At 29.9% G+C, this 24,460-nt stretch overlaps 2 protein-coding genes across 2 annotated transcripts in view; both read right to left on the minus strand.

Annotated features, from left to right (window-relative positions):
- stk32a (serine/threonine kinase 32A) overlaps window positions 1–9,467 on the minus strand; it is a 121,109-nt gene extending 111,642 nt beyond the window's left edge. Inside the window, exon 1 of the mRNA XM_073823958.1 lies at window positions 9,090–9,467. Within this exon, the coding sequence (XP_073680059.1) occupies window positions 9,090–9,248 (159 nt within the window). The 5' untranslated portion in view covers window positions 9,249–9,467. The remainder of the gene's footprint in view (window positions 1–9,089) is intronic.
- Window positions 9,468–9,989: 522 nt separating this feature from the next.
- LOC141291877 (cytokine-like protein 1) lies at window positions 9,990–15,451 on the minus strand. The gene is made up of 4 exons (XM_073823891.1): window positions 15,329–15,451; window positions 15,200–15,244; window positions 13,495–13,641; window positions 9,990–10,603 (listed from the first exon to the last, which is right to left on the minus strand). Exons 1-4 carry the CDS (start codon window positions 15,449–15,451, stop codon window positions 10,535–10,537), a joined length of 384 nt encoding a protein of 127 aa, XP_073679992.1. The 3' UTR covers window positions 9,990–10,534.
- Window positions 15,452–24,460: the final 9,009 nt, after the last annotated feature.

The following is a 24,460-nucleotide window of genomic DNA, read 5'->3' on the forward strand; positions in this document are numbered from 1 at the left end:
TCAAAATTCAGTTTCAATTTCGGCTTCAAACGATTATGAAAATTCAATAATTAAGATAAAATCATTATTGCTCCTGATTCTGCCCCCTTTGTGCGCTTTCGCTCCTCTATCAAAGCCCAATTTCACATGCAAATCAGTAAAATCATGTAACATGACTTGCATAAAATGGGACATGCTTGATTTATTCATGTCGTGTTTTTTAAAGCATGAAAGAGAATTTGCGCTGTTCTGTGTAATGTGATGCATTCAGACAGGGTACAGAACATGGACAAGTAAAGTGAACATTTAGCTTAAAATGCATACCTAAACGGCCAAATGCATGCAAATATATGTCAAAATGCGGCGTTTGCTGATTATTCGTGTAAACCTTCATCAGTTATGTCTCAAATGAACGTAAACAGTTGAGAATCAGTTGAAAATCCGCGTGTAACAGTATATTGGAGTCGTGCAGCCTTTAAAGCGTCCACAAGTAATATTCCTTCTGCCGTCTCTGTGCTTAATGTTCATCAAACAACAAAACACAAAGACAAAATTACTCACTGCTCTTGACTGAGGGACTTTTGTAGTTTTTATAAGAAACAAAGCATCTTCAATTCTTACACTGAAGACTATGCTGTTTTATTTTACATTCAATTAATTACATTCAATTTCCAAAAAAAAGTGCTATCTTTATATTTAAGTTCCGTACCCACACATAATCGTGTTAAATAATCATGATTACAATATTGACCAAAATAATCATGATTATGATTTTTGCCATAATCGAGCAGCCCTAACAGAAACAGAATTTTTAATCGTAATTTCAGTCATAAATTTGATTTTAAGTGTAACACCGCTGTACACTGTAATAGATCTGTAGGAATATTTAACTTAAAAAAAAAAGCTAGTAAACCATTTTCACTCAGTAATCGCTAGTAAATCTCATAAATAATAAAGAAATGGCAAGTAATCAACTTAAACGTTAAATAAATAGAAAGACTAAAGAACCTCAAAAAAACTGTAGTTTAACTAATTGTTCCAAATGGGTATTTAAAAATACTGTTGTATCAGTTTAAAGTTATTAACCTTTCTTTCTTACACAATAGATTGAGAAACCTCAAACATAATGAGCTTTAAACAAAAGCCAAGCCTTGGACTCACTGTCATTATCTTGAGTTTATGATGATAAATAGGGCCAATTCGGTAAAACTGAATGACCAAATGAAACTATTTCCAAAGAACAGCATGACAAATACCAATACTTAAGAGGCTTAAAAGTTCAATCAATGGCTTAAATGGTTTCAATGAATTGGGCGGCGATTGCGAAACTACATGATGGACAGAAACAATGAGGCCTAAAGCAGATCCTTCTAGAGTGGATGCTAATGTAGTTTATCTAATGTGGAGAATATGCTCCTCTCCACCCAAAGGTAAGACGCTCTTATCATCGTGAAGCGGACAGCTCTGAACGCTGGTGATTAGCAGAGCTCACGTGATCTCGAACCTCACAGGCACTATATGATCGCCACCCTTCACACACGTCAAACTTTACCCCGACGGGCGTTTAGGTCCAACAGTTTGCCTTCCGCACCGCAGCCGTGTGCACCCACTTGTTTTCCATCAATAATTAACAATCAAAGAGTTACTCAGCATTAACTAACAGGAGAAAACAGGAGGACACTTCACTTCTCCTCAAATATGCTCCATGAGAAATATTATATCATTTCAATTAATTTGATGCAATTCATCAAAAAAAAATTACCTAAACTCTTAAAAATACAGTAAAGGTGCTTCACGATGCCATAGAAGAACCTTTTTTGTCTAAATGGTTGCATAAAGAACCTTTAACATCTGAAGAACCTTCCTGTTTCACAAAAGGTTCTTTGTGGCGAAAGAAGGTTCTTCAGATTATAAAAAGGCAAGAGATGGTTTTTAACCATATTTTATGAATAATTTTCACAATATATAACAAAAAAAAAAGATTTGCGCTGTTTCTCACACTAGTGTGCTTTAACGTTTAATCAGGAAGTTTGCTTTTAAATGCTTTTATTTTGTACAAAATTGCAAAAAGTCAGACTTGTGGCGTTCCCGGGTCAAAACTGTCTTTCTATTGCATTTGATTAACTGTAAGCCTCATTTATCCGAAAGTAGTAATACTAGTGTGCTTTTTTCACTCAAAAAATGAGGTGCCTACTCTCAGATAAATGAGGCCTACGATTAACCTGATGCAAATAAAAACAAAAAAACAATCCTGAATGAAAGAAAACAAGTTGACAAACAGATTGAATCCAATATTAGGTGATAATAAAGCATAATGAGAGATTTAGAAGCAATTGTTTGGAGTCCGGTCATTTTTGACCGGGGAACACCTCAAGTGTGACTTTTTGCAATTTTGTACAAAATAAAAGCATTTCAAAGCAAACTTCCTGATTAAACATTAAAGCACACTAGAGTGATAAACAGTGCAAATTTTTATATATATTGTTTTTAATTTTGTGAAAATTATTTATAAAAAAATGTTTTTTTTTACTCATAAAATGAGGTACCTACGCTCAGATAAATGAGGCCTATGATTAATCAGATGCAAATAGAAACACAAAACCAGTCCTAAATGAAAGAAAACAAGTTGACAAAAAGAACAAATCCAATATTTGGTGAAAGTATACCATAATGAGAGATTTATACGCAATTGTTTGGAGTCGGGTCATTTTTGACCGGGAACACCACAAGTGTAACGAAAAAAATAAAATTGACCTACGCTCTTAAAAGTAAAGGTGCTTCACGATGCCATAGAAGAACCTTTTTTGTTTAAATGGTTCCATAAAGAACCTTTAACATCTGAATACATTTAGGTTTATAAACTAGCTAGACACATTTTCACCATGTTCATACTTGAATAATTATCTAATAAATAATTAAATAAAAAATATCTAAAAATTCTTAACTCAAAAAGATTTTCTAGACAAGTAAAAATTATTGTTTTGTTTTTTTAGAATAAAACAAGTCAAAATTAAGTGCATTTTTTGCCTGAAACAAGCAAAATAATCTGCCAGTGGGGTTTCTGTTTGAAACAAGATTATTTTTCTTACCCCATTGGTAGATTATTTAGCTTGTTCGAAACAAAAACGCACATAATTTTGACTTGTTTTTTCTGAAAACAAGAAAATAATTACACAATATAATAAAATCCTTCTTGATTTAGGAATTTTTAGATATTTTGGCTTAAAAAAGACAAAAATCTAAGTAAGAAAAGCATTTTTTGCAGTGTATGCCATTCAAATAGATAAATCTTTAAATTTAGGCCTAACCATTTTTGATAAATCACATCAAAATAGCTAAATTAAAGTCGAATCATGGCCAAACATTTCCAAAGATTTCCACCCAACTTTGAAATTTAGAAATTATATATATTTTTTAATGTATGCATGTAATGTTTCTCGCTTGGAAACATGCTTGTTCTCTTTGGCTTTTAATTTTAATTTCTAAATAGTTTTTACATTTTTCTTCAATGTTGTTATTTTTCTGTTATTGTTGATTTTTGCTTCTGTTTGTTCCTAGTATTGCATTTTTTACAGTACTGTCCTTTGGTCTACTTTGTAGTGGAAAGGGCATTATAAATAAACTAGACTTGAGACTAAATGACGTCAAAATGCAAATCCTAAAGTACAAAAAGAATAAACGGGTCACAATGATATCTTGCAATCACTTCTTTTGAAATTATTTTGAGGCAGATCGAAAATAAAAACAAAATACCTGGCCATATTGGGTTTGAAATATGATATTAACACACTTTTTGTTTTAGGAAATTAACACTTTCATAAACAAGTAGAACAAGAATATGCAGAATGTTTGGATCTGATTTGAGCTCTAGACTGTATATACACTGTAAAAAGTTTTCACCAGTTTCAACTTCAAAACTTAAGTTCAGCAGCTGCCTTAAAATGTTAAGTTAAACCAATTTAAGTCATTTAAACTCACAAGTTATATCAACTAATCTTTATTGTAATAAGTTAAAATGACTTGTAGATTTAAGCTGATTTAACTTAAAAACTTAAGGCAGCTGCTGAACTTAGGTTTTTAAGTTAAATATGGTGAAAACTTTTTACAGTGTAGCATACTATATATTATAATCAAAACTATGAGCGAGATGTGAGAAATACTAATATTTTTAGATTAAAATGTCAATCTTTAAACACCATTTTTATAAAATGGGTGATTATTAATAGTTACACTATACCGTTCAAAAGTTTGGGGTCAGTTGAGTACATTTTTTTTTAAAGAAATTAATACTTTTATTCACCAAGGATGTATTAAGTTAATAATTAAAAGTTTATTAAAAAGTTAATAATAAATAATTAACATTGTTATAAAAATTTTTATTTTGAATAAAAACTGCACTTTTTAAATTCATGAAAGAATCCTGAGAACAAAAGTCACAGGTTCCAAAAAATATTTGGCAGCACAACTGTTGATATCATCCAACATTGATCTTTCTAATAACAAATCAGCGTATTAGAATGATTCCTGAAGGATCGTGTGACATTTAAGACTGGAGTAACAGCTGATAAAAATTCAGCTTTTCATCACAGGAATAAATTATATTTTAAAGTATGTTAAAATAAAAAAAAAAACATTTTATATTGTAAAAACATTTTGCAATATTACAGTTTTTTTTCTGTATTTTTAATCAAATAAATGCAGCCTTGATGAGCAGAAGAGACTTCTTTAAAGACTATTACAAGTCTTACTGACCCCAAACTTTTGAACAGTAGTGTATGTCCAAATTAATTATTAGTTACACTGATTACCCCTTGAAACCTATGTTTTTTTTAATGCATTGTCCTGTTATTAGAGCAATGAGGAAGTATTATACATTCTCCAAACTGCAAAACCCAAGTAAAAACGAAATCCCCTAAACACAGGATGTTGTCTCATAGAGTCACGTGTATTAACACGTTTGGACAAAAGAGCAACATCACATGATGACGATCTGATCTGTACTTTGAGATCCTGATCATGAATAATCATCATTATCTACCAAACAGTCAGAGAAAGTTTATACACTGTGTTGTTCTTATTGTTTTCATTTTTTAACAAGTTCTTGACTTCCTGAAGTACTGCACATTAGACTTGTGTTTGTTCTCATCACACAATCACTCATTCACAACTGTGACATATTTCCTTTTTGTAAACGAGTCTGTGGCTTCCAGAACGAAACTTCCTTTAGTTGCAATCAAGAGTGCACAAAACTGATTTTTACATTACGTTTTAGCTTATATATTCATTTTTATCATATATTTGTTATAAATTATCATTATAATTTACACCTTCTAACTCTCACAAAGAAAAGTGCTCTTTAAAAGAAAAATAATAAATGCATAAAGAAAATGAAGCTATTTTAGGATTATTTAATATTACTTTAAAGCACCACTTCCCACAAATAAACTGTTTGCAACATAAAGCAGCTCAAATCTATCGATCAAGAGTTCTATAACATGAAAAATCAATGATCATTTGTTTTGTGTATCTGCTGATGTGTTTTACACTAAAAAAGTGCAAGTATACGAATGTCAACAAGTAAGTTGACATAGAATTATAAAAATATTACATGTTTTCTTTTTATATTTTAAAAGTATTTATGCAAATGTATTTATACCTCACGGTAAGAAAAAAAATCTATATAAACTACCTCTCAAAAATTTGAGATCAGCAAGGTTTTTAATGTTTTTTAAAGAAGTTTGTTAAGCTCATCAAAACTGATCAAAAATGCAATATACACAAAAAAATATAATATAATATTGTTAAATATTTTTACGATGTAAAACGATGTTTGTCTATATTAATAGACATTACATTTTAATTTATATCTGTAATTAAAGTTGAATTTTCAGAATCATTAGGGCAGTCTTCAGTGTCGCATGATCCTTCAGAAATCAATGCTGGAAACAGTAGTGCTGCTTAATATTTTTTGAAACCTGTGATTTTTTTTTTAATTCTTTGATCAATAAGAGTTTAGAAACAACAGCATTTATTTAAAATAGAAAGGTTTTCTAGACAATACACACTATGGGTCAGTATTTTTTTATTCTTTCTTTTTTTTTGAAAGAAATTAATACTTTTATTCAGCAAGGATGTGTTAAAAAGATTTATATTTTAAATAAATGCTGTTCTTTTTAACTTTTTATTCATCAAAGAATCCTGAAAAAATATCACAGGTTCCAAAAAAAAATATTTGGCAGCACAACTGTTTCCAACATTGATCATTCTAATAATAAATCAGCATATTAGAATGATTTCTGAAGGATCGTGTGACACTGAAGACTGGAGTAAGAGCTGATAAAAATTCAGCTTTGCATCACAGGAATAAATCATATTTTAAAGTACATTCAAATAAAAACTATTATTTTATATTCTAATAACATTTTGCAATATTACTGTTTTTTTCTGTATTTTCTGATCAAATAAATGCAGCCTTGATGAGCAGAAGAGACTTCTTAAAAAAAAAAAAAAAAAACATTGCACTTTGAAAATTTTGCATATTTAAATAAAAATGTAAAACAATGGTTGGCGCATGCTAAAAAATTAATTAATGCTTCAATTAATTAATGCAATTTTCGACCAGAGCATGCATTCATGAGATTTGCTCCATTACAGTATTACTGCACTGTGAAAGCTATCTTTGTTAGAGTTGTTTAACCCCAGTCAACCTGACCTCTGAAGGTAAGTGTGCCCACATAGATTTACATTGTTAGAAAAAAATATATCCTTTGAATAAATGCTGTTCTTTTTAACTTGTTATTAATTAAAGAATCATGAAAAAAGTATCACAGGTTCCAAAAAAATATTTGTTTCCAACATTGATCATTCTAATAATAAATCAGCATATTAGAATGATTTTTGAAGGATCATGTCACACTTAATTAAGACTGGAGTAACAGCTGATGAAAATTCAGCTTTGCATCACAGGAATAAATTATATTTTAAAGTACATTCCAGTAAAAACTATTATTTTATATTGTAATAACATTTTGCAATATTACAGTTTTTTTCTTTATTTTTCTGATCAAATAAATGCAGCCTTGATGAGCAGAAGAGACTTCTTTTCAAAAAAACATTGCACTTTGCACTTTAAAAACTTTGCATATTTAAATATGGTTGAAGCATGCTAAAAAAATTATATAGTTTTCAGAAATAGGCTCCAATTAATTTATGCATTTTTTTTTTTTGGACCAGAGCATGCATTCATGAGATTTGCTCCGTTACATTATTACTGCACTGTGAAAACTGTCTTTGATAGAGTTGTATTTAACCCCAGTCAGGCTGAACTCTGAGGGTAAGAGGGTTACAGTGAGCCTGGATGTGCATTTGAAACGCCCCTTAGTTCACATCACCCTGTTGGGGACAAAAGGCAAATTCAGCATTTCCTCTCCGCCTACCGAAACTGCAGTGCATTCCAGCATCTTCCTACACTGAGACTCTGAGTGGCCCCTGAGGGCCCCGGGCTGAATGCATGTGACCTGTCAGGATATCTCAATGGCTAAGTGCCAATAACTAGAGTAATCATATTTAAATCAGTTAGTTTCCTTAAGTGTAGCAACACCCTAAGGGATGCATTACTTCATGTCGCATCAATGCGTATCACCTCACATGTTAGTACATGAAATACCGAGAAGCGCTATCTCTTGTTTAACTCAGAGTTTCTTTCAAATTTAAATACTCACACTGTTATAATAATGAGATCATAAACAAATTAATGATAGTTTGTTTTGTGTTTGTGATTTGTTTTAGATTAAAAAGTGCTACACGATGTAAATAAGGTGTCAAAAAGTTGTAAATATTATTTTTTATATGTTTTTTTTTATTCTAACTCTCACAACCAAACAGGCTGCCATTTTTTCCCCACTTTATTAAACCTTTAAATAACAATCAGCATTGTTAAACATTTAACACTACATGCAAAAATAATATAATAAACAAAATAGTACAAAAAAAATAATAATAATAAAATAAACAAAATAGTACAATAATAATAACACTAATTATCAAATAAAATAAATAAAGCAATCCATATAAAAGAAGAAAATTAAAAACAAAGAAAATGAAGGCTTTTTTAGGATTACTTGATATTCCTTTAAAGCACCACTCCCCAAAAAATAAACTGTTTGTAACATAAAGCAGCTCAAATACAGTTTTACACTAAAAAGTCTAAGTATATAAGAGTCAGTAAGAAGGCAAATTGTTTAAATCAATAAATATAACATGTTTTCTTTTTACATTTTAAAAGCATTTATGCAAATGTATTTATACCTTATGGTAAGAATATATATATATATATATATATATATATATATATATATATATATATATACTATACTATACTATACTATACTACTGCTCCAAAGTTTGGGATCAGCAAGATTTTAATGTTTTTTAAAGTTCAAAATAAACAAAAAAGTATGCTAATAATAATAACATAAATAAATCCATATAAGATGGTAATATATTAAGTTCAAATTTGATTTGGATTGTTCATATAGACAATTTTCTTTAGTTGTCAAAGCCATTCATGTAGCTTTGAGGAATTTAATTAAAGATATAGTACAATATTCCTCTGTAATACCTACATTGCTTTGTTTATTGTCAATTATTAATTATTGGATGTTAAAAGTAATAACAAGGTTTTAAGATTTCTAATTACAAATTAACATTTCCCTCTTCCTGTTAAAAGAAAGTTTTATCTGAGAGGTTTTCTACAAGCTGGCACTATTAAAGTTAGAACTAGAACTTTTTTTTTTACATAAAATGAAAGAAGTACACTTTAAAGCCAAAGACAAAAACTTAAAATTCCACTACGTTCAAGGCTTGGTTTATGAATATTAATCACGCAATCGACGTTCACCAAACAGGCCTCGCTGATTGGCTGAAAGACCGTTACGGACAAGCGTCAGCGAATCTGATAGAGGCCTGGCTTATGAATATTAATTATTCTAATTAGTTTGGACTGCAACGTCAACACGACCAAGTTAATATTAATGAGCTAATGTTTTACCACGATAGAAGTCGTTTCGTTTCGCTGCCTGTCCAACAGGTTTATTAACATCCGAACTCACCTTATAAACTTTGCCGAAAGCGCCATCGCCCAGCTCCCCGATAATTTCCCAAAGGTCGTTTGGGTTTACATCCCGATGAACGTGCTGGTATTGTTTGGTTTTCTTCTTCACTTCGATTGTAGGAAGTCGAAGGATCTTGCTAAATTTCGCAAAAGCCATTTTAATACAAACAGACGCCTCAAATGCTAAAAAAAAAAAAGATGTTGAATTAACGTTAGCTGACTTCAGAAAATAACAAAAGCGCGTGAGTTGAAAACTGTCCTACACTTCACGGAAGTAGACACCTTCATCGTTTTAAAAAATAATAAAATAACTTCAGATTCTGATAGACTTATTCCACTCCATCCATGAGCAAACGTCCGCTGTCAGAGGCGACTGAAGCACTCTCATGTTCACCTGTTCACTCAGTGCTGCTGTGAGTGTGAGACGCAGAGCCACGCCCACCGCGCAAAACTACGATTATCGTGGGATTTGTAGTTTTTAACGCCTATTTATGCGTCAAAACTACATATGCTTAAAATGCCATTTTAATTAATTTTGATAAATCTGCAAACAATGGTATTTTAATAATATAGTCAAGACAGAAAAAAAAGCTCAGAGCAAATGAAAAAGAATGAGTTAAAAAAAGAAAACGTGCACACAACTCCCACCTAGTGGTAATATGGAGTACAACTTGTTTATTTATTAGAGAACGAAAAACACGTCAATATTACATAAAAAGCACACAACAGCTTATATAGAATAACAGAAATTGTTAAAGTGCAATTTATTTTTATCAGAAATGGAAGCATTGAAAAAGTCTCTAATGCAAATAACAAAAAGAATGACATATTGTTACATTTCATGGAGGATTTTTTTTTTTTTTTTTTTTTTTTTTTTTTGGTAATGCTCCCCCGTTGCAACATTAGAATATGTCTTAAGGAAAAAGGAAGAAAATTTGAACAATTTTTTAAAATTATTATTATTTAGTTATTTTTTTTCTATGTGGTTATTAGTTTATTTTATTTATATATTTTTCTCCTCTTATTCACTGTTCCACAGTTTAAGATTGCTTTTATATTTTGTGTATCTGGATTTACATTTCAACATTTTTGTAATTCTTCTTTAATAAAAAAGCGTATATAGATTATGTTTTGAATATTAAAAAATATATATTAAAAACAATAAACACTTTAACTAAAACATTAAACATGCGTGTGAAAAATACAGAGCTATATAAGTCATATTTATTACTGTAAGTAACTCCAAAAATGCAATAATCTACAATGCAGTTCATAAATATGTGATAACATTATATGATAATGTTTGATTTCTGAAGTCAAAGTATTTGTTTTAAGGATTTATTTTTAAAATATAACTGAGATTTGAATAACTGAAGAGTAATAGGCTCTTTATGATTTTGTACAATCATTTCTAAGCTCAATAAAGTGATGTCTGAAGTGATTTCAGCCTCTCCATCTTCTGTAGTGTAACGAGTGTAACGCTTCGCAGTTATCATGGGTAAAAACCAACTCCTGAAACAGACAAACATTTTTTTAAAGAAACAGGCACCCAAATATAGCACAGACACATCCAAAAATACAAATAAAATAAATTAGATAAATAAATAAATAAAATAAAATGTAAAATAAAATAATAAATAAATAAATAAAAATTTATTTTAAATGCAATTAAATGTGACCCTGGTCCACAAAACCAGACATAAACAAAATAAAATTAATAATAAAATAAAATAAAATAAAATAAAATAAAATAAAATAAAATAAAAGTTAAAAAAAATTAATAACATTAATTAATTAGTTTCAAATGCAAATAAATGTGAGCCTGGTCCAAAAAAACAGACATAAACTAAATTAAATTAATAATAAAATAAAATAAAATAAAATAAAAGTTTAAATAAAATTAATTAACTTAAAATGCAAATAAATGTGACCCTGGTCCACAAAACCAGAATTAAACTAAATTTAATTAATACTAAATTTAATTAATTAATAATAAATTAAATAAAAAAGTAAAAAAAAAATTAATAACATTAATTAATTAGTTTCAAATGTTAAATCAAATTAATAATACAATAAAATAAAATAAAAGTTTAAATAAAATTAATTAATTTAAAATGCAAATAAATGTGACCCTGGTCCACAAAACCAGACATAAACTAAATTTAATTAATACTAAATTTCATTAATTAATAATAAATAAAATTTTAAAAAAAGTTTAAAAAAATTAATAACATTAATTAATTAGTTTCAAATGCAATTAAATGTGACCCTGGTCCACAAAACCAGACACAAACTTAATTAAATTAATAATAAAATAAAATAAAAAAAAAGTTAAAAAAAAATTAAGTAAAATTAATTAATTTAAAATGCAAATAAATGTGACCCTGGTCCACAAAACCAGACATAAACTAAATTAAATTAATAATAAAATAAAATAAAATAAAAGTTTAAAATTTTTTATAAAATTTTATAACATTAAATAATTAGTTTAAAATGCAAATAAATGTGAGCCTTGTCCACCAAACCAGACATAAAACTAAATTAAATTAATAATAAAATAAAATAAAAGTTTAAAAATTTTAATAACAGTAATTAATTAGTTTAAAATGCAAATAAATGTGAGCCTGGTCCACAAAACCAGACAAAAACTAAATTAAATTAATAATAAAATAAAATAAAATAAAATAAAATAAAATAAAAGTTTAAAAAATTTAATAACAGTAATTAATTAGTTTAAAATGCAAATAAATGTGAGCCTGGTCCACAAAACCAGACATAAACTAAATTAAATCAATAATAAAATTAAATTAAATTAAAAAAAAAATTTATAACATTTAATAACATTAATTAATTAGTTTCAAATGCAAATAAATGTGAGCCTGGTCCACAAAACCAGACATAAACTAAATTAAATCAATAATAAAATTAAATTAAAAAAAAAAAAATTAATAACATTTAATAACATTAATTAATTAGTTTCAAATTCAAATAAATGTGAGCCTGGTCCACAAAACCAGACATAAACTAAATTAAATCAATAATAAAATTAAATTAAAAAAAAAAAAAAATTAATAACATTTAATAACATTAATTAATTAGTTTCAAATTCAAATAAATGTGAGCCTGGTCCACAAAACCAGACATAAACTAAATTAAATTAATAATAAAATTAAATTAAATTTAAAAAAAAAATTAATAACATTTAATAACATTAATTAATTAGTTTAAAATTCAAATAAATGTGAGCCTGGTCCACAAAACCAGACATAAACTAAATTAAATTAATAATAAAATAAAATTAAATTAAATTTAAAAAATTTTAATAACATTTAATAACATTAATTAATTAGTTTTAAATTCCAATAAATGTGAGCCTGGTCCACAAAACCAGACATAAACTAAATTAAATTAATAATAAAATTAAATTAAAAAAAAAAAAATTAATAACATTTAATAACATTAATTAATTAGTTTCAAATTCAAATAAATGTGAGCCTGGTCCACAAAACCAGACATAAACTAAATTAAATCAATAATAAAATTAAATAAAAAAAAAAAAAAAATTAATAACATTTAATAACATTAATTAATTAGTTTTAAATGCAAATAAATGTGAGCCTGGTCCACAAAACCAGACATAAACTAAATTAAATCAATAATAAAATTAAATTAAAAAAAAAATTAATAACATTTAATAACATTAATTAATTAGTTTCAAATTCAAATAAATGTGAGCCTGGTCCACAAAACCAGACATAAACTAAATTAAATCAATAATAAAATTAAATTAAAAAAAAAAAAAATTAATAACATTTAATAACATTAATTAATTAGTTTAAAATTCAAATAAATGTGAGCCTGGTCCACAAAACCAGACATAAACTAAATTAAATTAATCTTAATACATCTGAGTCAGATGTGAAAAACTCAGATCTCAAGTGGATTTTTGTGTTTACACATGTGTCAGATGATCTTACTGAGATCAAAGCTTGTACATTCTGGAGCTGGGTTTCAACCCCTGTCCTGTGAATTTTATTAATACAATAGCTTCGCTACTGGATCAAAATTATTGATTTTTATTTTATGCTAAAAATCAGCATAAAAATAAAAGTATATTAGGTAAAGATCGTGTTACATGAAGATATTTTGTACATTTCCTACTGTAAATATTTCAAAACTTAATTTTTGATTAGTAATATGCATTGCTAAGAACTTCATCTGGACAATTTTCTCAATATTTAGATTTTTTTGCACCCTCAGATTCCAGATTTTCAAATAGTTGTATCTCAGCCAAATATTATCCTATCCTAACAAACCATACATCAATGGAAAGCTTATTTATTGTCAATTTTAAAACCCATATGACTGGTTTTGTGGTCCAGGGTTGCAAATGTTGGACTTACCCCAGGACATCTTTGTGACATGATGATATAGAGTTGTCTAATCATAGAACCTAGACTCTGCACTTTCCTGTTGTAGCCACATCTCCGTTCTCTCAGACCGCCCAGCAGAGACACATACGTGTCCATAGCGGACAATACACAGGCATTCTGCCATCGAAAGAAAATATAAATCACAAAACAAGGCAATTAACATTTTTATCTTTTTATCAGACAAATAATGAAAGTGGCAGTCATGTACTTAAGGTGAGACACTGCAGGTGAATAGGGTAAACTAATAGTTATCACCTTACTTAGTCAGTTGATTGATTACATTGATAATTGCAAACATCTTTTGTATTACAAGTTTTTTAAAATGTTAGGTTTAAATATGCAAATGAGGCATTATTTAATGAAATATGCACTAATTTGCATACATTTCTTGTGCAAAAATCTAAACACTGGATGAAGTCAGTTTCAAAATTCTTGTTTATTTATTTATTTATTTATTTATTTTTACATAATAAAGTCAAATGTTTTTACAGAGGGGACCTCATTTTGTCACTCCATAATTCAGAAAATACTTAGAACAGGTAGTTTTTGAATAAAAATGTAAAGTGTGGTGTGTGTAAGAGCTACTGAAGTTGAGATTTATGGCTCAGTGCAGAAGAAAAAACTCATGGCCTTTGAAAATATGTATTGTAATTGAAATCTATTGACACAAATAGATAAAGTGTGATAAAAGAAACACTTAACGGTGTCTTTTAGATGTTTACTTTCCACTAGTCTGAAAAAAAAAAAACACTTTATGAACTTGACGAATGCATGAAAAACAGTGCAGTGTCTGCCCTTAACCATCACTAAAACATTCTCACAATGCGAAAATATAAACAATAAAAATAAATAATAGTCCTATGCATCATTTTCTTCATATAATCCTGAGGTGAAATCTGACCCAGAAAGTTCTTCATGAGATTCCACAACTTCATTTTCATCAGAAAAAGGTAAAAAAACATTCAGAATCTTTTCACTTCACCGCAAAAATGCTTTTCTTACTTAGATTTTTTGTCTTGTTTCCAGCCAAAATATCAAAAAAATCTTAAATCAAGAAGGATTTTCTAGACAAGTAAAAATTATTGTCTTGTTTTCAGAGAAAAAAAAAAATTAAATGATTTTTTGCTTAGAACAAGCAAAATAATCTGCCAAAGGGGTAAGAAAAATAATCTTATTTCAAACAGAAAACAAGATTATTTTTCTTACCACATTGGCAGATTATTTAGCTTGTTTGAAGCAAAAACACACTTAATTTTGACTTGTTTTTCTCTGCAAGACAATCATTTTTACTCATCTCGAAAATCCTTCCTTAGATATTTTGGCTGGAAACAAGACCAAAAATCTGAGTAAGAAAAGCATTTTTTGCAGTGTTCTTATAGGTGCTTCACAATGCAAAGAACCCTTTTTTTTTTTTTTTGTTTGTTTAAGTGGTTCCATAAAGAACCTTTAACATCAACCTTTCTGTTGCACAAAAGGTTCTTCCAATTCTAAAAAGGTAAAAAAGGAGATGGTTCTATAAAGTACCTTTGACTGAATGGTTCTTTGTGGAACCAAAAATGGTTCTTCTATTGCAACCTTCTAAAGCACCTTTATTTTTAAGAGTGAAATTTTAAAAATAAAGCATTATTTTACATCACGAGCAAGCTTGATCTCTTAAACGCTGACAGGTACTCACATGAACATCGATGTAGAGGTCTGGCAGGTGAGCTGTGCATCTGTACTGCAACATAAAACACAAATATAAAACATCAGTTTGGTTGTGATGTTGTTGTACTCGCCTCAGTTCAGTGTGTGTTAGACTTACAGTTTCGTTGTCTTTTTTGATTTCGGCTGCTCTCTCAGTGATCTCTTTACCCATGTTGAGTACTTTGGTGTAACAGGTTGGCGGGATGGGGTACGGCTGAGCCCAAAGCACGGGCATCACCATCACGAGCAACAGCGAGGAAGTTAACATGATGTTTGCTCACTGTGAAGAGCACTGCTGTATTTATACACAGCCGCACATTCAAACATCTTGATTTCATTTCAGGAAATGACATGATATATGAATCAATTAGGCTGGAATCCGCATCAGATTCTTCAGTAATAATGTTGCTAAAACATTATTGCTTGTGGTTGTTTGGCCAAAACAGCACAAAACAATGACAACTTGTAACAATGAAAAAACATGAAACACTTCAATATTTAGCACCATGAAAAAAAAAAAAAAAAAAAATTAAACATTATTAAATGTAATGATTTAACAAGTAATTTAACAACTTGAATGTTTGAGTTGACTAACCTTAAAATGTTAAGGTTGCATGACTTTTTAAGTTGAAATAACATTTCTCACAGTGTTTGTAATAATGAAGCTACAATTAGGTCAATTAAAATATATTAACTTTAAAAGTAATATCAAACACTACTTACTATAGTTTAAATATAATGAAGCACTTTACATTTATTTTAGAATGTCAACACAAAGTAAGTGTACTTAATTAAAATATCAAAACGATTATTAAATGTAATGATTTAACATGTACTTCAAAGTAAAATTTTTAAGCTGACAGTAGTGCACATTTGTCAAATGTGTGTTAAGAAACAGTCATAAGTGTGTACTCTCTTTTAGTTCAACTGAGTTGCCTTTATTTCATTTATATGAACTTCTAAGGTTTAATGAACACTAAAAGTGCACATTCAGTACAATTAAGCATGCTTCTTTGTCACAAGGGTGTATGAATAAAAACATTTTCCGAAAAACAAGGCCAAAGTTGTCTGCAGCACCTACACTCTTAGAAATAAAGGTGCTTAAAAAGGTTCTTCTTTTTAATGACTTAAGTTGATTTAGCTTAACATTTTAAGGCAGCTGCTAAACTTAAGTTTTTAAGTTGAAACTGGTGAAAACTTAATTATTACTGTAATAATCCATATTCAAAACCGTTTTTATTTTAAGTAAACATTTTTAGGAGTCTTTGATGTATAGAAAGATCAAAAAATCAGCATTTTTCTGAAATAAAAAGCTTTTGTGTTAGTCACATCAGTTTAATGAATTATTTATTTTTAATTTTAATAGCAATTAATACTTTTGTTTAGCAAGGATGTTTTAAATTGATCAAAAGTGATAATAAAGACATTTCTAATGTTACAATGATATCTGTTTCAGATAAATGCTGTTCTTCTGAACTTTCTATTCATCGAAAAAACCTGCACTGTAAAAAGTTTTCACCAGTTTCAACCGGTTTCAACCCAAGCGTGCCGTAGGTGTCCTGAAAAGTGAAGCCAAAAGTTTTCGATCGCCCCCCGGTGGCTGGCTGCAGTATAGGTCATAAACCCCGCCCTCCCCATGTAATCTAATGGGACGTGAGCCAAACTAAATTATCGAATTACACGGCAAATAATTTTTTTCCAAAGGTGATTTCCATCGTGTGAGGTAGTTTTTATAATGCTGATTCATGCTCAGGTGTTCGTTTTTCTAATAAGTTTGCTTTTAAGTAGTTATTTGATGCTATAAAAACGGGGTGTGGTGTCATGATTGTGATCGTGCGATTGGGTCTGCGGGAGTTTGGGCGGGACTTTGACACCGCGGCTCCGCCTCACGACACTACTGCGCATGCTCTGGCTCCAAACGAACCTCTACTGCGCATGCTCTGGCTCCAAATGACGTAACTTCCCCCAAGATGGTAGCGGCCATATTGAGCTGTTTTGGCTTCACTTTTCTATAGTGGAAAGAAGCGGAAACGCGTTGTCCATCTTTTTTACAGTCTATGGTTTCAACTTAAAAACTTAAGTTTAGCAGCTGCCTTGGTGAAAACTTTTTACAGTGTGAAAAAATTCTACATAATAAAAATAAATGTTTTTGGAGCAGCAAATGAGAATAGTAGAATGATCTCTGAATTATCATGTGACTGGAGTAATGATGCTAAAATTTAGCTTTAAAATACATTCAAATAGAAAACAGATATTTTAAATAGTAAAAATATTTACTGTTTTTTCTGTACTTTGGATCAAATAAATGCATGCTTGGTGAGCAGAAGAGACTTCTTTAAAAACATTAGAAAACTTTTGACTGGCAGTGTGTGTAAATAACTGCAACTAAATAAAAGGTGAATATATGAGAGTAGTGTGCCGCTAGATGGCAGCATAAGGTCTGCAGCAGAGCATTGCTTGTCATTCAGTGTTGTGACCTTCAATAATGTGCTTTAGCGTCCTCTTCTCCTCCTGAATAAAGCACACTTCCACATTTAACAAAGGCAAGCGCTCATCAGCTGATGCCAGTCAAAGGAAAGCATGTGAGATGCAACGTGTTATATATGTAATCAGGAAGAGGTGACTAGTGTGTTTGTAAACGCCAGTTAAGCTATAAAAGAGCTGTGTGTGCATGAGGCATCTAATCTTGTAAAGTAGCCTACTCTGCAGTGCCAAGAGTGTAATGGTGATTTGGCTGGATTTTGAGAGATCCTATTGCTCTGCCTGCCTAAACACCATTTCACTTTAGAGACTGATGACCCACAGCAAATTCATCACACACTCGTATGCCTAAAGAACAAAAACAGCATGCTAAGCAAATATCTGCCAAAATTCACATGACCTTGTCCTTGAATTACACACGTTTGTTCTGCAATCACTCACCTGCTTCTATTCTATTCTATTCTATTCTATTCTATTCTATTCTATTCTATTCTATTCTATCTACCTGCTAAAAAATAATGCACAAACCATTTTTACTCAGAAAGTAAATTTTACAAATCACAAAGAAACAGCATTTGTGAAATAGAAAAGAAGAAAATGTATTGTTTACAACTTCCAAAAATAAATTTTAGTGTATTTCTATCTATCTATCTATCTATCTATCTATCTATCTATCTATCTATCTATCTATCTATCTATCTATCTATCTATCTATCTATCTATCTATCTATCTATCTATCTATCTATCTATCTATCCTGAAAAAATGGAAGTTGTAAACAATGCATTTTCACAAATGCTGTTTCTTTGTGATTGTAAAATTTACTTCCTTAGTAAAATTTGTTTTTAGCAGATAGATAGATGGAAATACACAGTGAAGTATATTTTTGGATGTTGTAAACAATGCATTTTACAGTAAAATTCAGTGTAAATTTTACAGTGTCCATCTATCTCTCTGTTGAAAAAATAATGTACAAACATTTTTTTACTCAGAAAGTAAATTTTAATACTGTTTCTTTGTGATTGTAAAATTTACTTTCTTAGTAAAAATAGTTTTATCTGCTAAATATTTAATGCACAAACCATTTTTATTTATTTATTTTTGGAAGTTCTACATTTTTAAATATATCTTAAACTCTACTTGAACAAAAATAATGGAATACATCAAATAAAAAAGATCACAGATGTTTGAATCATGAACAGCAGTAAAATATTACATTTATGACCGAGGAATATCAAAGTCAAATAACGTAATAATTTTGGCAGACTACGTACTTTAAATATAATATTTATATATATCATAATATGACATAAAACTCAATAGCAATAGCCAAAAATACATTGTGTGGGTCAAAATTATCGATTTTTCTTTTATGCCATAAATCATTATGATATTAAGTAAAGATCATGTTCCATGAAGATACTTTGTAAATTTCCTACCGTATATATATCAAAACTTAATTGATTAGTAATATGCATTGCTAAGAACTTCATTTGCACAACTTTAAAGGGCGATTTTCTTAATATTTAGATTTTTTTTTTTTTTTTTTGTATGTTTAGATTACAGATTTTCTAATTGTTGTATCTCAGACAAACCAAACCATATTTATTTAGCTTTTAGAAGATATAAATCTCAATTTCACAAATTTGCCCCCTAGACTGGTTTTGTGTTCCAGGGTCACATATATAATTTTCTCTCGTATGATTTTCTTGTCTGACAAAACAAATTTTTTTTTCTTTTAAAAATGAATACATTTAATTGTTTTTAAGAAATGTCTTTAAAATGCATTTAAAAAATAATGTATGAATAAATTAGTAAAAGGCTCTGGGGGGAGACCAGCGCACTAACATTGCGTACACACTTGAGCCACATTATGAATAAATGAAGCTCCCCAGCAATGGGACACTTTCACTATCATCATCACATTGGATGCACATCAGATCTGTATTTAGACGCATAATGATGCTTTTATTCAACAGTTGAGGACGTGATCTCCGGCGTGCAGCAGCATCTCTCATCACGCACTGATCCGGGATCGGACGCATGTCATCTGCTGCGCTTCTGTCGGCGGATGTGTGTTGTTCTGAATGCATGAGTCTCTCTGGACTTTGTCGTGTGAATGGAAGCTGAAGCAGCATGTGCGTGTGTTCTGCATCAGTGTGTCATTGACTCCGGCTCTGCAAGGATCTTATCACGGCATTGCGGTGAGTGGAGAACTTGTGTGGGATAGTCTCCGTGCCCAGAGCTCACCTTTACACTGCAGTCTCGTCTGTCACCACCGCTGCTGGGATCGCTTTAAGGATCGCTGTTATTCGTCCAGTCGCTCATTTCAATCATCCTGCCATATAAAGCGGTAAGTGTGTGATTTCTGATGATTTTACCATGTACGGAGTTCAGCTACAGGTTCGAGCACTGTGCTGTATGTGGACTTCACATTACACAATACATAAGTGTAGAGCAATTACCAACAGTGTTGGGGGAAACGCATTACAAGTAACGCAATTTACGTAATAATATGACTTTTTAAAAGTAACCAGTAAAGTAACGCGTTACTTTTTAATTGACAAAGAATCGGAGTTACTTTTTCAAATAAGTAATGGCAGTTACTTTTCCTCCACATTTATTTATTAAAAGCTCTCCTGTCCCCATGTTGAGAGAAATTGTAAGATGTTACTTTAGTTCTAGAATAAATGTGAACATGCATTAATTCATCTCACTCACTAAAAAAACAGATACAGTGTTCTTTAAAATGCACAAAAACATTGAAATTCAACGCAAACCTGCAATAATTAAATGTTAAATAATACGAATATACTCTGTTTTTAATCGCATTTTATTAACGGATGTCTTTGCTGCCGACCTTCGATGATCTAATTCATCCATACTAAAAAGCAAAAATTACTCGAGATAATCGAACATTTGTTTTCCGTTTTTTTATGGCTGAAGAGTTGACATTTTTTCTTCTGCCGTCTACTGTACAGACATTAATTTATACTTTTCTCTAAGCCTGGGGCTTTTGATGTGAAAAGGCTTTTACATTTGCCAAAAATAGAATTTTTATATTGAAAACAAACAAGCAAGCCCTGCCCAGATTTAAAAAGTAATGCAAAAGTAACGTAACGCATTACTTTCCATAAAAAGTAATTAGCTGCTTTTTAGGGAGTAACTCAACATTGTAATGCATTACTTTTAAAAGTAACTTTCCCCAACACTGATTACCAATGCACAACACGTTTAATGTAATGAAGTGTTAAGCTACTTGCATACTGTCCTCGTGAGTACTATTTTAATAGGGGCAAGTTGTCAAACTCTTTATCCAGTTCATATTTGGTCACACTTTATTTCAAGGGTCAATTCTCACTGTTAACTAGCATGTATATTATATTATTAGCTGTTTTTTTTTTTTTTTTTTTTTTATAAAGCACTTATTATTGGCTTATTTTGCATATTTTAGATCCCTTAATCCACCCAATACCTAAACTTAACAAGTAGCTTACTAACTATTAATAAGCAGCAAATTAAGAGTTTATTGAGGCGTGAACCGCATATTTATTGAGGTAGGTTTATTTTTCTCAGTTTCTTTCGTGGACATATATCTTTAAAATAAAAACAATAAATGTAATAGTGCTTTACATAGATGTTTTTCCAAAAAAAAAAAAATCTGTTTTCGGTTTAATTTTATTGCATTTTTGTTTTTGTTTTTCTGAGCAAAAAAATAAATATCATACATTTTCCCCTAATTTACAGTAGGACACTCACTAAAATATCATTCTGTGTAACTGTCTTGTCAGGCATATTAACAACAAAAATCAATTTATGACATTAAAAGACCACCCCAAATACTAATTAGTTGTCATTCTACATTTTTAAAATGTGCCACTATCCTAGTTTTGTCCATTTGTCAGTAAGAAGTTTTACTTATTTTAACCACAATAAAATTTAATATGCTCCCTTATTCTTTTATATATTTTATTATGTACAAGTCAGATTAAGCTTGTTTTGTATATATATATATATATATATATATATATATATATATATATATATATATATATATATATATATATATATATATACACACACACATTAGTGCAACAGTATTGTTTTTATTAATTAAAGAATAGCTCTTTAGCAGTACAAAACCACTGCTGAGAAAACAAGTATCTGTACACTCACTCTTACCGTCTTTCTCTGTCACAGGAATATATCCTTATTAACAAACACAGGGGATGTTTCCATTTTAAACCAGAGATCTTCACCTCTTCAGAAGTCATGGGACTCGGTCAGTCCAGCAGGACATCGGTCAGTAATGACCCAGAGGAGGGTAAGTGTGTTCTTGAAAAGCAAAACAAGCTGTTCCAGTTCCTATAGTTGGACAGAAGACCCACATTCATAACAGACTAATAAATTAATTATTAGATTAACTCATTTTTTCATTTAAAGAGCAGGTCATATGGTATTTTAAAGCGTCCTAATATTGTGTTGGAGTCCCCTACAACAGGTTTCAATGCATCTAATTTTCTCAGAATATACATTTAATATTAGAATCATTGGTAACACTTTACAATAAGGTTCATTAGTTAACATTAGTTAACCATATTAGTTAACATGAACTAATAATGAACTGGACTTATACAGCATTTATTAATCTTTGTTAATGTTAATTTCAACATTTACTAATACATTATTAAAATTTTGTTAACATTAGTTAATGCAGTGTGAACTAACATGAACAAACAATGAACAACTGTATTTCCGTTAACTAACGTTAATAAAGATTAGTAAATACATTAACAAATGTATTGCTCATGGTTAGTTCATGTTAGTTAATACATTAACTAATGTTTAACTAATGAACCTTATTGTAAAGTGTTACCGAATCATTTTGCAAGGATTTCGAAACAATTTGTTTGAAGCAGTTCTGAGCTCAAGGTCTGTGAACTATAGAAGCCCTAACTGCCACTGAATAAAAAATAAAAAGGTAATAGGGACTTTAATCTCATAATTCTGACTTTTTTGCCCAGAACTATGAGATATAAACACACGATTGCGAGAAATAAAGTCTTATAAAACAAAGAATTGCAAAATATAAACTTGCAATTGCAACTTTGTATCTTGCAATTCTTACTATTTTTCTCGCAATTGCAACTGTATCTTGCAATTCTTACTATTTTTCTCGCAATTGCAACTGTATCTTGTCAATTCTGACTGTTTTCTCGCAATTGCAACTTTGTATTTCACAATTGTAACTTTGTATCTAGCAATTCTAACTTTTTCTCGCAATTGCGACTTTGTATCTCGCAATTCTAACTTTTTCTCGCAATTGCAACTTTGTATCTCACAATTCTAACTTTGTATCTCGCAATTCTAACTTTCTCACAATTGCAACTTTATATCTCTCAATTCTAACTTTTTCTCACAATTGCAACTTTGTATCTCGCAATTCTAACTTTGTATCTCGCAATTCTAACTTTTTCTCACAATTGCAACTTTATATCTCTCAATTCTAACTTTTTCTCACAATTGCAACTTTGTATCTCGCAATTCTAACTTTTTCTCGCAATTGCAACTTTGTATCTCACAATTTAGACTTTTTTCTTGCCATTCTGACTTTTTCTCGCAATTGCAACATTGTATCTCGCAATTTTGACTTTTTTCTCGTAATTGCAACTTTGAATATCACAATTCTAACTTTTTCTCGCAATTGCAACTTTGTATCTCGCAATTCTAACTTTGTATCTCGCAATTCTAACTTTTTCTCGCAATTGCAACTTTGTATCTCGCAATTCTAACTTTTTCTCACAATTGCAACTTTGTATCTAGCAATTCTAACTTTTTCTCGCAATTGCAACTTTGTATCTCACAATACTAACTTTGTATCTCGCAATTCTAATTTTTTCTCGCAATTGCAACTTTGTATCTCACAATACTAACTTTGTATCTAGCAATTCTAACTTTTTCTCGCAATTGCGACTTTGTATCTCGCAATTCTAACTTTTTCTCGCAATTGCAACTTTGTATCTCACAATTCTAACTTTGTATCTCGCAATTCTAACTTTCTCACAATTGCAACTTTATATCTCTCAATTCTAACTTTTTCTCACAATTGCAACTTTGTATCTCGCAATTCTAACTTTGTATCTCGCAATTCTAACTTTGTATCTTGCAATTCTAACTTTTTCTCACAATTGCAACTTTATATCTCTCAATTCTAACTTTTTCTCACAATTGCAACTTTGTATCTCGCAATTCTAACTTTTTCTCGCAATTGCAACTTTGTATCTCACAATTTAGACTTTTTTCTTGCCATTCTGACTTTTTCTCGCAATTGCAACATTGTATCTCGCAATTTTGACTTTTTTCTCGTAATTGCAACTTTGAATATCACAATTCTAACTTTTTCTCGCAATTGCAACTTTGTATCTCGCAATTTTGACTTTTTCTCGCAATTGCAACTTTGTATCTCGCAATTCTAACTTTGTATCTCGCAATTCTAACTTTTTCTCGCAATTGCAACTTTGTATCTCGCAATTCTAACTTTTTCTCACAATTGCAACTTTGTATCTAGCAATTCTAACTTTTTCTCGCAATTGCAACTTTGTATCTCACAATACTAACTTTGTATCTCGCAATTCTAATTTTTTCTCGCAATTGCAACTTTGTGTCTAGCAATTCTAACTTTTTCTCGCAATTCTAACTTTTTCTCACAATTGCAACTTTATATCTCTCAATTCTAACTTTTTCTCACAATTGCAAAATTGTATCTCGCA

The sequence above is a fragment of the Garra rufa genome, chromosome 19 (assembly GCF_049309525.1).
Source record: "Garra rufa chromosome 19, GarRuf1.0, whole genome shotgun sequence".
NCBI classification, from domain to species: Eukaryota; Metazoa; Chordata; class Actinopteri; order Cypriniformes; family Cyprinidae; genus Garra; species Garra rufa.